Source organism: Dioscorea cayenensis, chromosome 5 (genome assembly GCF_009730915.1).
Source record: "Dioscorea cayenensis subsp. rotundata cultivar TDr96_F1 chromosome 5, TDr96_F1_v2_PseudoChromosome.rev07_lg8_w22 25.fasta, whole genome shotgun sequence".
Lineage (NCBI taxonomy): Eukaryota > Viridiplantae > Streptophyta > Magnoliopsida > Dioscoreales > Dioscoreaceae > Dioscorea > Dioscorea cayenensis.
The window spans coordinates 26,878,409-26,891,561 of NC_052475.1; the positions used below are offsets into that span (position 1 = coordinate 26,878,409).

Below are 13,153 nucleotides of genomic sequence, written 5' to 3' on the forward strand. Positions count from 1 at the left end.
TAGTAAGTACACAATAGACTTGACCTGATTCAGAATACTGACGTTGTTTTCTTGCATTAAAGATCTTTGAGTGACTAATAATTTCGCCAGTTGGCATTAATGTCAATTAAATAATCAGTTTGATTTTACTGTAAATTATTGTAAATTTCAACGGAAGAACGGATCCTATCATGTTGTAAAAACTAAAAAGTCATTGATTTATTGGTTGCTAAACCCAATTTATCATGCTATTATAAGCAGTATGCTCACATCTGGAAGATGGCAAAAAACTGAAAAAGTAAGAAACATGTACTTTAACAAAGTTGCCAACCCTATTAATTAAAACTTTCTTGTTTTCCATTGCAACAAATTAGATCTCACCCACTACCATCCTTGCCCTGCTGTTTATATGCCCCAGCTCTCTCTCTCTCTCTCTACTACATTGGAAAACATTAATAACTCACAACCCACAACAAACCAACCCCACAATAAATAGAGCCCTTTCAGTCGCTTTATATGCTCCAATCTCTGTTCATGATGTGCATGGAGATTGCTTTGAATATGCACTTATGTTGCCTGACAAAATGCACCAGCAACAACTAATGAACTTCACCCATCAATGTCTTCCTGAGTTGCTGCTTCTTGTGACTTTGAGCTTCTGAGATGGGTTCTCTGAAGTTCCCCAAGCTTCTTCTTCACCTTTGTGTGGTGATAATGACTCTGCTTCCAGTGCTCTACTATGTTGAATCTGTTGTTTATGTTCATTTTGATCAAGTGCCTCCTGAAAAATCAAGGTTCAGCACTGCGGTTTTTAGATATTCTGTTATTAACCACCATAAACAGAGGCTCTGCAAGGGTCTTGGATGTTCATTTTATTGTGAGGTAAGGAATGCTTCAATGTGCTTCTTTTGAGCATGTTGTGTTATGGATACAATGATTTTGTAAGTAGTGTGAGTGTTAGTACAGTTCAATATGTGATCTAATTATCTTGACCATCTGAAATAGAGAGTAGAAATCTATAAATGTTGAGCCAGTTCCCTCGTTTTTTTTTCTTTCTTTCTTTCTTTTTTTAAGTTGATGATTATGATCATTGATTCAATCAAATGCTAATCAGAATTTTCAGATATTTTATATGATTGTTGAAAGTCCTGTAATTCGGAGTCTTTGTTTGTCAAACTTTATATTCACATTTTCTATTAATTGAAACAGCTTGATGGCAATCCCTTAAAGTCTTGCTCTAGGGATGAAATGGTATTCAAGAATTTAACTGTTAACCATGGCCATAATTTCTTTCTGAATGTTTCAACCTCCAGTGGGGAAAAGGAATTCATCTTCTTATTATTGGTACATTGGTAAGTTCTTCGGCATTTCCAGAAAGCTATTTCTTAATATTCCTTATTTCAACGGTGACATTTATATATGTATTCGTCTCATAGATACAATACCGCCTACTGCAACAATTACTAGTGAAACAACATACACAAATTCGGCCGATATTTCGATTGGAATAAAATTTAGCGAAGCTTGCACTGGTCGAGGGGGCTTCAAGTGCTCAAATGCTTCAAACTGTGATGTGAGTCAAAATTTCATACTTATCTTGCAGCACATAATACTGCGCTATTGCCGAATTTTTATCTGATGTTTAAACACGCATCTTGTAATGTTGTTCTGTTGGAACACAATTTTGTATCAAATGATAAAGTATCATCCAGAGAGAAAGAATAACATAAAATGATTAAAGGTATCTTGAAAATTATCAACAAAACAAATATTTTGACAAAAAAGCTTCAAATCCTGATGATGAAGTCTTTTTTTTTTCGACTAACACGACTAATATTTGTTATAGATTATGGTCAATGGACCAGCCGATATAGATCCGTCAACCTTGCAGACTGTTAAACCTGGTGTGGAATACAGGTTAGGCATCAAGTTCTCTCCAGAGGAAACATTTGGTCGCATTGTAATAAAAATGGGTGAAAGTTTTTGTACTGATGAAGCTGGCAACCTATTTACTAGATCAAATAATTCAACGCTTATTCTTCATTTAGGTATGTAATTGATGGTCCTTTTATTAAAAAACATTATATTTTCCTCTCAACTATGCTCAGAAAAAAAAATGCTAATTTTCTATGATTCAGATAGAAGTTTGGTGCACGTTGATTTAAGAACATTGATCCCAACATATGTCTTGGAGATGGAGAAAGGGCCAAGGACTGTTCTTGCCACCAATAAAATGAACAAGATGAAGTTCTTTGTGGTCTTCAGTGTTCCACTTGCAAATTCAACCAATGATGTGCTAAATGCTCTGGATGTAAATTCAGGATACTTTGTGCCAATTTCCACTGTTGGTCACACTAATCGCAAATTTGTTTTCGAAGTAAGTAGTCAACCTAGTTTCTTTTCTTGAACAAGAATTTACTTGACAGTCATCTTTCTCTACTTATTAGCAAAAAGTATATTAAAGTACAGATGGCAAAATTTTCTTTGAGAATCTTAATATCAAACTTGTTCAATTATAGTTCCTCATTGGTGCAAGATTGATTAGAATTACAACTGCTGTATATGACTCTTAGTTCTATATTGCCATTGCAGCTGAGAGATCTTTCTGAGACTGATATTGTTACTGTGAAGCTTCGGTCAGATACTCTTATTAGTAGGAGTGGGAATTCTGTCTCTCCTGTTATGCCTGTCGTGTTCTTATATGGTACTCATTCTCCTGCCTCCTCAGCTGCCATTGATCTTTGTTATTTAAGGTGTATTTGGATTGAGGACAAATAGTGAAAAGAAAAGAATGAAAAATGGTGAGAAAAGAAGAGAAGGAAAATTTTATCTGTTGATATTGTTCTTTCATTTTCCTATACATTTTATATTTATCATTTAACTTAACAAAAGAGAACAACTTTTCTCTCTTGATTTTCCCTCAATCCAGACACACTTTGTTTTCCAATGTGCAGTATGAATCACAAGGTATATATTGGATTGATTTTTGGCATTATTTTGCAGATGCAACAAGGCCTAGCATAATGCTGAGTACAAGTTCCCCGAGAGTCACAAAGGAGGCCGGTTTTAATGTAATAGTTGAATTCACAAAGCCGGTGTTTAATTTTGATACCTCGAGCATTGAGGTTGAGGGAGGGACAGTTTCAAGGCAGGTGCATATGCAATCACTTGAAATTCCCTATGTTTATCAAACTCTATTGTCAGCAAAATTAGATTTTCTACAAGAGGATCAATGATGTTTTAATATGTGCATGGACTGGATATTTATTAGAGACGAAATTAGGTGAAAATTTTTTTGACTGAATCTTTTGATGAGAACAATTAAATTTTTTTTTTTTTACCTCATTATTTGGCTTTATGCATTCCTGATTTTCTGTTTCTGATTTGCAGATTCAAAGAGCTCTCAAAGGCTCTATACTCAGTAACAATAGAAGCAGCATCAGATAATGTGGTCACTGTGTTTGTTCCTGAAGGCAAAGTGAATGATGTTGCTGGGAATCAAAATCTGCCTTCCATGCAACTTGAAGTGAGACATTGTAAAATTCTTCTCTTTCTTTCACTTTTCATTTTAACAAATTTATTATATTAGTAAATATTTATTCTTAATTCTTCGAAATACCATTCATGCATTTCAAGTGCATACTGTTGTAGTCAATGCCATTCGACATGTTTGTGTACTTAAGTTTTTCAGCTTCACGGTATTTTTAAAATGTTTATAATACTATTCTCATTCGATGTTTTTAATGTAGATCTAGTGCCTGCAATATCGGTATCACTTCACTCCTTTATAACATCCAGTTTGATTGCTACCTCATTGGTTTCTGCTATTCTCACTCTTTCCTCGGTGAGTCTAACAGCAACAAATGCTGTAACCAATGGGCATGCTGATACATTTATCACTCAGCCATCAAGAAATCTACTGGTGAGAGCTACTTTTTGTCAAAGATTCTCAAATTGAATTCTCTCTCAGTTAACGATGAATAAACCTGAATATGGTTTTTGGTCGAAATCTAAACAAAAATTTTCGATACAACTCTCAGGGAATGGTTGGACATTTGCAAGTATTTGCGTTGTCAAATTGGTATTCAGTGAGCCTCCCAGCCGAATATTCAGATATGACAAGGGGTCTCTGGTGGCTTATACCCCGAGAAAGGCTTCCATGGAATAAGGATACATTGCCGATTTGGTCAAACCATTCACAATTTGAAGGTTCTGCTGATCACTTAGAGAAAAACGCAAGAGACTATATCAGTAAAGAGGAAAGACGACTTTTTTCATATGTACACAGCTCAGAATATAGATTTTCATCAACACCGCCTTTAGTTCGTCAATCACATGATGATGCGGTGGAAAGGATTAGATTCGCGAAATATGGAAATGTGCATCAATCCGATCTTGTGCAGAAGGATATCAGATCAAAGTTGGGTGTTCTTTCTGGGCAGCAAAATTCAGACATTGCAAGTGTTGCTTCTGTGCCACCATTGAGTTCAGAAGAATATTTCATTTATTTCTTGGTAAGAATCTGATTATATTTGCCTTTTTATTTTCATTTGTATATTCATCTTAACTGTTCCATATATATATTGAATACAGAGAGGAGAACCTTTATCTGCTGCAAATGTTGTAAAAAAGCTGGAGAACTATGAAGGGTAGGCTGCACTAATATATATATATATATATATATATCTGTATGTATCATCAATACAATTTAAAAATACTCTCGTCAGTTATTCTGTTTTCTGAAAGTTATCATATAGATGGCAGGATTTGGAGATGAACTTGTTCTGGCTCGGCGTCGCAGTTATTGGTTTGATTGTAATGCATTCCCTTATACTTCTGTTTCTAAGATGGAGAACTGGAAAATCGGTTCACGGATCACTGGCTATTCCACGGTTTGAGTTGTTCCTAGTGATTTTTATGCTTCCATGCATTGGCCAGTCATCGGCTTTCATCATCAGAGGTACAGTATTTTTGTATAAAGATCACCCTTTTTTGTGCAGTAACCTCTTGCTTAAATATTGAATTCTTGATCTCAGGTAACACGAATGCTGGAATTGCGATTGGTGCCTTGCTGCTATCTGTTCCTGCTGCATTTATCTTATCGACATTCTTGTTCCTTGTGATCACAGTGTTCACGTCCAATTTTTTCGAGTACAGAGAAGTTAGGACACTTGATACAAGTCATTCATACTGCAACAAGTTCTCCAACTTTCTCAGCAGAGACACAATAGGAAGGTGGTTTCCCACTGAAGGAAGGTCATCATCATTACTACTGAGATTTGGAATTCTCTTTGAAGATAGAAAAGGGCCTCCGAAATTTTTATCAGTAGGCACTGGAAGGATGAGAGAATTAAGCCCAGATTCATCCAGCGAAGAAGCCACCTCTTGGGAGAGATTGTTAGGATGTGCGAGGTCAGCCTACATTATCATCGATCTTTTACGCAGAGTAGGTATAGGAATCCTTGCAGGAGTTTATTCTTCGCCTTCTGAGAGTCAGTGTGCTATAGCTTTCACCCTTACTGTCGTGCAGTTTCTCTATCTCTGCACCGTAAAACCATATATCAGGGCAGGTGTTCATTTGGTGGAGAATGTGTCACTGGTATGTGAATCAGTGTTATTCGGGCTATTGTTTTGCAGCAATGGAAGAGAGGTGCTGTGGTACAAGGATCAGAGAATCATCGGTCTTGTCATGCTTGTTCTTCTTTTCATCAGCTTTGTTTCTCAGCTTATGAATGAGTGGTATGCTTTGATGAAGTGCATTTTGAGGCATCCTCAGACTCAAATGCCGTCTTACAAGGCAGGACCGATATCAGTTGGCAAAAGACTTGTTCTACCTTTGCTTCCGAGAAGGTATTGGAGCAGACTCATGCCGGGTTTCTCTGAACCTACCAGCGGTTTTGTTCCTGTTGTACCACCTGAACCAGAGATTGAATTAAAAAACACAAGTTTGAAAGCCAAGCAGCCATCGTTTCATTCGATAGGAAATGATGAACTGAAATCAGACCCAAAGAATGATATAAAGAAACTGCGGGAGTTAGCAAGGGCGAGCTTCTCAGGTAAACTTTGGAATACTGAGGAGGGAAGCTGCAGTTATGCGCCACGAGAGCAGCGTCGACCTGATGAAACATAGATGGCTTAGTCTGCATAAACTGTTAAGGAACTCAAACACTGCTGTATATATTGTTTGATTTCAACCTTTTACATTGTAGCAATATGACCCCAGTAATTTGAACAGTGACTGCAGTTAAATCTCAATGTTACTGATTTGCCTGCTGTATTTGAACACAAAACACACTCAATCAAATACTGAAGTTAAACAACAGAGATTAAAAAAGTGTTTGAGTTTAAAAAAGAAAGTTATAATTCTCATGGATTGTCATTGGTAACAGCATCGGACCACCACTCAGACCTGGATTTTTCATGATTTAAGTGTCCAGCCAAAGATCTGGTGGTGTACCAGCCACAAGATTCTGAATTTATCCATGTCAGCTAAAATATAGTGGTGTAGAAGAGAAGATCTGGATTCTCTATGCCACATGGCATGACACGAGCTGCTCAAGAGCCAACCCTCCTATCTCTCAAAGATAAGGCCCCTCTTCCATCCATTAAACAGACACCTCCTATCATGCTCCACACCATCATCAGCAGAAGGAGGAATTCTCAGAATGGCTTCTGTTTGTGCTTCCTCTGCAGCTGTTGCCATCTCTTCAACCAGGCAAGATCATTTTAATCAATTATTCTGAAACAAATACAGAGTTTATATATCATATGTGATTTATCAAACTCTCATATAAATTTCGAATAAAGTAAAGCCTTGGGTTTCTTTTTTGATATTTTCTGCTGATCAAGGAGTTAAATGTTGTAATGAATGTGCTTACAGTTCTCAGAAGAATGGGTTGAACTTGGGTGGGACTAAGGGCATCATTCCTTGGAGGGAAAAGATTGAGACAAGGAAAGTGGGTTGCACCTACTAGCCGCCGAGCAGTTACAGTATCTGCAGTTGCATCTGAGAGGCCTCTCTGGTTCCCCGGGAGCGTTCCTCCTCCATGGCTTGATGGCAGGTAGAATTATCTTCCCTGCTCTGCCATTAATATTCTGCGATTCCTTTGCTGAATGTAACAATCTTCATCTGAATTTTATGGATGCAGCCTTCCTGGAGATTTTGGGTTTGATCCTTTAGGTCTTGGTAAGTCAATTTTTGGCACCATTCTCATGTAATTCAAAGATCAGTACACTAGCTTAATCATTGCACAATGTGTCTAAACAGGATCTGATCCAGAAAGCCCTGAGATGGAACGTGCAGTCGGAAATTGTGCACTGCCGATGGGCAATGCTTGGTGCTGCAGGCATTTTCATCCCTGAATTACTCACAAAGTTAGGCATCCTCAACACTCCTTCATGGTACACAGCAGGATCACTGGAATACTTCACAGACACAACCACACTGTTCATTATTGAGCTCATTCTGATTGGGTGGGCTGAGGGGAGAAGATGGGCTGACATTCTCAAGCCTGGGTGTGTCAACGTAGACCCCATCTTTCCCAACAACAAGCTCACTGGAACTGACGTCGGTTACCCGGGTGGCCTGTGGTTCGATCCTCTTGGATGGGGGACTGGCTCTCCTGAGAAAATCAAGGAGCTGAGAACTAAGGAGATCAAGAATGGGAGACTTGCAATGTTGGCAGTGATGGGTGCATGGTTCCAGGCAATCTACACTGGCACTGGACCAATTGATAACCTTTTTGCTCATCTTGCAGACCCTGGTCATGCCACCGTCTTTGCTGTAAGTTGGATTCCCCCCTCCCCCCCAAAAAAAAAAATAAAATAAAATAAAAAATAAGGCATTCTATGTTTGAGACTGAATTTTTTTGTTCATAATCTGCAGGCATTCACTCCTAAATGAAGAGCAGTGAGAGCATTGATTGCCATCAAAATGGAACACATTGTGTAGATATATTGTCGAATCTTTGGCTGGTGAGAATTGTGTGGTTGCAAAGAGTATCTGTGTCATCTATTCTTGTACTTCCTTTGTACTCTTATGTTGTAATGAACTTCTAAACTATGCATAAATAACTTTAGAATGTTAAATTCTGGATTGATGGAAAATCCAAGTATTTTTATAGCTAGGCATACAAATTTGGATTGATGTTGTAGTCTTCAGTGCCTAGTATTTGAAGATGCTTATTCTCAGTCGTAATATACTGACATGTTGCAAATTCCAATCAAAACTGACACTAAAATGGAAGCTTGGTTAGGTTTGTTATAATAATTCTCAAATGACAAAGTAAATCTAGTTTATTGATTTGAAGTTTCAGAGGATTTCTAGGTCTTTTAGTTAAAGCAAGTTCAAAAATTACTACACACCGGTGATCTATAAATGACCAGGAAAAGAGAATTTCTATACCAACTTGAAGTACATACAGAACCATCTAATTCTTCATTACCATTCATATAAGAATATACATACATGCACATACAGATATGGAATCTTGCAGCAATTTTGTATGCATCCCATGAATAAAAGAAAATTATATGCATCAAAGGAAATCTGTATGCTTACTAAATTTGAGTGGGGAACCCAGAATGCTCAAGTGGATATGAGAGATCATAATTTTTTGTTTCTTGATGGCATAAGAGTGACTGTAAATAACTTTGGCAAAATGTATGTAGCAATGAGACTAAGGCCTAAATGAAATCAGCATTTAAGATATTCCATGGTTCATAAAATTTTCTTGTGATTCACAAACTATACCTCTTAAATTCCAGTGATCAATACCATACTTTCAGATCTCCTGAAATTTGTGTGCAAAACACTTCAAACAACTCCAATAGAAAAGCATTTCTGACCACCAGACCTGCATAAGAAAAAAATGAAGTTCAATCTTTTTTGAGAAAGAAATAAGGTTTTATTCAATCAACTATAGTGATCAGATAGTTTTACTTTAACAGGATTCATTAAATAAATCTTGAGAGGAAATACTACAGAATGATCAATACAAGCCAAAATAATGTACAAAGGGGAGCTACCTGCCATATTGGATACTGCAAGAAACCAGAAACTACCATCAGAAGTTCCAGAGCATAAGAAGAATCTCCAGTTAAACAAGGAAAAAAATTCTACTTGATTATGGTTCCAATTTATCTGCAAGGCACAAGAACTAGACATGGCTTAATAATACTCTCTGAACTGAAAGCATGCCGAGAATTCCATCAAATTTCATTACAGATAAGCTCATTGGCTTGCGTGATATCATTAAACAGAAAACAAAACCAAGTCTCTTTGAACTTGATGTCAACTCATAATATGCATTATAATTATCAGGTTTAAACTGCAAAATTGGAAAATCCTACTAGCTAGATCCTTCTGAAGTAATTTTCTTAATGGAAGAAGCGATCAAGCTACGCCATAAGAACTGCAACAAACATTCTGAACAAGCTTCCTGATGCAATAAAGCAAGTTTTGGGCCAATGTGGGATGGTAGAACAAGAACTTCTTGGGGCAAGAGAATTTTATAATTTCCATAGACATACCATCAGGGAATTTGAAATTTCAGAAATATTTTCAAAAAGCTATAAACTGCAATGTTGATTACCCTATAAGTTAAGAAGCCCTCAATTACACACTTCTGTCATAAGATTTGCTAACAGATAGCTTCAAGATAGTGCTGACAAGATATTTGCCTCAACATTCATAGACCTTAATTTCCTCATATGATCCATGTGACCCAGTTGTACATGGTGATTTGTTCAGACTAGTCCATCTCCAGAGCTCTCCGAAAAATCTGCCATGATATGAGGTCAACCATGAAAATAATGGAGTATACATCCAGAAAAAGTCTAAGCCACATTTCACAGACAGTCCTCATCTTGAGATCAACCCCTCTACATATGTGGACCAAGTTTATTAATGCAATAAAGAAAAGACGTGTGTATGTGTTTTATTCGCTGCGGTGATATAGGATGGAAGGTCATCATTGAATATAGAGTTGCTATCAGAGAATATGTATGTTCTACTCAAAATGCACATTGCTGGCCATTTTAAGAACTTAATGGTGCTTGTAAGATAAAGTACAGTGCAGGAATGCCCAAATAACAATAGGGAGATCCAAATAGCTGTCCTCAGAATAGTGTGAATACCATATTGACATGTGTCATAATTTCATTGAACTACATCAAGACTATATCAGAGTAATCCTTGAGCTGCATGCTACTGATATAGAACACCATCCATCCGTCATCAAGACCAATAGGTAAACACAATTTACAAGCATTGCAAGGGCATCATATTTTTGGAAAAATAATTGGGTAGATGATATTAAAAGTATGCCTGGAGGTATGGAAACCACACATGTTATGCATATGAACCTAGCATGCAAATCTTTTACTTTCTCATGAACTCATAGTGTGTCTCCTTCAAAGAGCATCATTTCCACCAAACATATTTGAGAGGTATTAATGATTCTGTAGTGAATTCACAAAATCTACAGATGGCACAGATCACTCAAATTTTTAATTGGATTTTATTTTAAGCTTGAGGTACATGTATGGAGAAAAGATGTTAATTATAAGTGAATCCCCAGTTTTACAGTTGAAGGAAGCAGTCCTTAATTTCTGAAATTTCAGTCTTTAGAAGAAAAGGAGGATATCCTCAGTTTATCAATCAATTTTTACATCATCAGTTTCTAATTTCAAATATGGATTTCTGTTGGCTTTTATTTATCAAGCTGGTATCAAATTTTCCACCACATTAACATTTCTTAAAAATAATTATTCTTGGTAGGCCAATCATTTGTCTCCATCCACTCTCCTCTAATGCAAACTTGCTCAAAGAGCTCCTTTTTGGGGATAAAAAAATATCCAGACTAAGAGCTCTGCATTCGCATCGTCAGTCCTTCATTCCTTCCCTTTATGTCATAGTTTTGAATTAAGTATCTTCCCTTCTCCTTCAACTTCACAATATTAAAAATTTTGTTTCTTTCAATTATTTATCTCATATCCTGTACCCATCTCATTGATAAGAACTATAAACACCACATACACCAAATAATACCATTCACAACAATAAGAACAAGAAGTATGAACTTGAGGGACTCATGGCGGCCACAGCTTTTCTTCCCAAGGATTTCATGACAATTCTCATAAAATAAGAACTTAAAATAATCTAAAACTCACTCTTTCATGAAGAACTCCGTAAGTAGCTTATGCTTTTTTGCCAGCATAGAAGTAAAGCAGAACTATAGTTCTTATATAGACTCATTCACACAAGAACAATTTCACAACTTCAACCCAACAGCAAGAACCAACAAATGAATATTCAACAACACATAAAAAACAATTGAAGGTTTTGAGATATCTCAAAATTCCTCTCGTGATCCCACTTTCCACATTGCACATAACAAAACAGTGGATATCAATCGAGAACAATTACTGATGACAAGCTTCAAATCCATCCAGAATTCTATTCATTACAAACAAAAATATTTTAAATCATTGCTCGAAAGTATAAGAGTTTGTTACTCAATAAACTATAATTTCATATGGACTCATGCGCACATGAACAATTTCACAACTTCATTCCAGCAGCAAGAACCAGCAAATGAAATTCACAAACACAAACGACTGCTTAAAGTTCCATACTATCAATTGCTAAAATACCAACAAATGATTCTCATGCTCCAAAAAATCTCACATCAGACGACACAAAGCAATGGAAATCAGGAACAAGTACTAATGATAAGCATCAAATCCATCCGTATATTCCCAATAAAAATCTTTAAATAATTGCTTGATAGCAAGTATAATATTTGTGCTCAGGAAACTACAAACTAACAACAATCAAACTTCATATACAATAACCAGATGATTCATTGCTACCTTTGAGATCACGAAGGGCGATTGGAGCGCACGGGGAGTTGAGCGGGGATGGGACGGCCAGTGCCGGATCCGCCGCAGCTGCTGCAAGCCATGCGCCCAGACCCAGCGCAAGTGCGGCATCCGATGTCTCCGTCCGACCATCGGGAGCAGAGGCAAGCCACCCTCCCCGTCCCGTTGCAAGACGCGCAACGAGGCCACCCTCCGGCCATCGGGCGCTGCTCCATCACCGACTTCACCAGCATCGCTCCAGCCAGCACGCCGAGGCCGGTGGCGAGCTGAGAGACGACGACGAGAGGACCCATGGATGGATCTCCCGCGGTAGGTGGTTGAAGGAGCGATGGAGTTCTCGGGGGAGATGCCTATCAAGCGTTCGATGGAATGCTTGCTTGCTTGCTTGATTGCTTGGTGGCACGGGAGGATACCACGTATAACGTGTTTGAGTGGGCGTTGAGAGTTTTGGGTTTGCGTGGTGGGCTGGAGATTTTTTCAAAAGAGGCGGGTTTGGAAGGTAGTTGGAAGGAGAGAAGTGGACGACTCGGGTTCTTTGTTTATTTGGTTTACTTTTATTCAATATGGTCCACATGGTTTTTTTGGACTCTTTGAGAACCTCTCTCTTCTTTTTTTCTTTTCTTGTGGACTCGGATTATTATTATTATTATTATTTAAAGTATTATTTTCAAGGGCTGGGTTTTGGGGGATTTTTTTCGTTTGCGTCCTTGGGTTTTGTTATTTTTTTTTTATTTTTTTATTTTCGTGGATTGGGTTTTTGAGGGATTTTTTTGTTTATTATTATAATTATTTGTTATTTTATGTTGATTTATTGAAATTTTCAACGGATAAAAAAAGGTTTATTATGGTTGGTGTAGGTAGATGAGTTTGAATTGAATTTTTATTTACCACGTGACTTTTAAATTTTGCATTTTTATTTTTAATTACTTGGGCTCTCATTTCAAAAGGACTAGGAGGGAGTGAGGAAAGTGATATGTCTTCCCCACTTTTTTGTGTTCATTTATATTGAAGCATGGGAATTGTGACTTCTCCTACTTTATGACTGAAGTGATTTTAAACTAAACCTGCTTCAATAAATTTTTTTACTAAAGTGAGAGGAGTTAGTCAATCTATAAAATCTCACTTCCTTCCACTTTAAAAGTCTTTTTTAAACTCATCAAACATCTAAATTCTCTGGTTCTATTCTCATTTTTCTGACAAATAAACACCAAAATTACTGAAATTAATATCACTTCCCCCGCTTCCTCAATTCATATTATTTAACCTAAAATAAAGAAAGATACAAACAAAA

General features: G+C 37.1%; 4 protein-coding genes and 2 long non-coding RNA genes across 6 annotated transcripts in view; 3 read left to right on the forward strand and 3 right to left on the reverse strand.

Moving 5' to 3' along the window:
- Window positions 1–400: 400 nt before the first annotated feature.
- LOC120260879 lies at window positions 401–6,176 on the forward strand. Its single transcript, XM_039268453.1, has 13 exons — window positions 401–861; window positions 1,189–1,331; window positions 1,416–1,552; window positions 1,826–2,027; window positions 2,118–2,356; window positions 2,572–2,683; window positions 2,983–3,127; window positions 3,370–3,515; window positions 3,729–3,901; window positions 4,020–4,493; window positions 4,573–4,628; window positions 4,737–4,939; window positions 5,016–6,176. The coding sequence occupies exons 2-13, from the start codon at window positions 1,277–1,279 to the stop codon at window positions 6,107–6,109; spliced, it is 3,036 nt and encodes a 1,011-aa protein (XP_039124387.1). The 5' UTR covers window positions 401–861; window positions 1,189–1,276; the 3' UTR covers window positions 6,110–6,176.
- LOC120260881 lies at window positions 5,782–6,263 on the reverse strand. The gene is made up of 3 exons (XR_005536520.1): window positions 6,175–6,263; window positions 5,984–6,095; window positions 5,782–5,894 (listed from the first exon to the last, which is right to left on the reverse strand). It is a non-coding gene; the product is annotated as an uncharacterized LOC120260881 (long non-coding RNA).
- A 320-nt stretch (window positions 6,264–6,583) lies between these two features.
- On the forward strand, window positions 6,584–8,076 carry LOC120260880 (chlorophyll a-b binding protein, chloroplastic-like). The gene is given in 7 exon segments (XM_039268454.1): window positions 6,584–6,694; window positions 6,860–6,896; window positions 6,898–7,040; window positions 7,128–7,165; window positions 7,247–7,263; window positions 7,265–7,762; window positions 7,865–8,076. Coding segments are annotated over 7 exon segments (801 nt in total). The 5' UTR covers window positions 6,584–6,644; the 3' UTR covers window positions 7,883–8,076.
- Window positions 7,936–10,281, reverse strand: LOC120260882. The gene is made up of 2 exons (XR_005536521.1): window positions 9,007–10,281; window positions 7,936–8,834 (listed from the first exon to the last, which is right to left on the reverse strand). It is a non-coding gene; the product is annotated as an uncharacterized LOC120260882 (long non-coding RNA).
- Window positions 10,282–11,707: 1,426 nt separating this feature from the next.
- On the reverse strand, window positions 11,708–12,373 carry LOC120260632. The gene has a single exon (XM_039268161.1). The coding sequence runs from the start codon at window positions 12,153–12,155 to the stop codon at window positions 11,862–11,864; it is 294 nt and encodes a 97-aa protein (XP_039124095.1). The 5' UTR covers window positions 12,156–12,373; the 3' UTR covers window positions 11,708–11,861.
- Window positions 12,154–13,153, forward strand: part of LOC120260194 (probable DNA primase large subunit) — a 6,550-nt gene continuing 5,550 nt past the window's right edge. Inside the window, exon 1 of the mRNA XM_039267634.1 lies at window positions 12,154–12,171. Within this exon, the coding sequence (XP_039123568.1) occupies window positions 12,154–12,171 (18 nt within the window). The remainder of the gene's footprint in view (window positions 12,172–13,153) is intronic.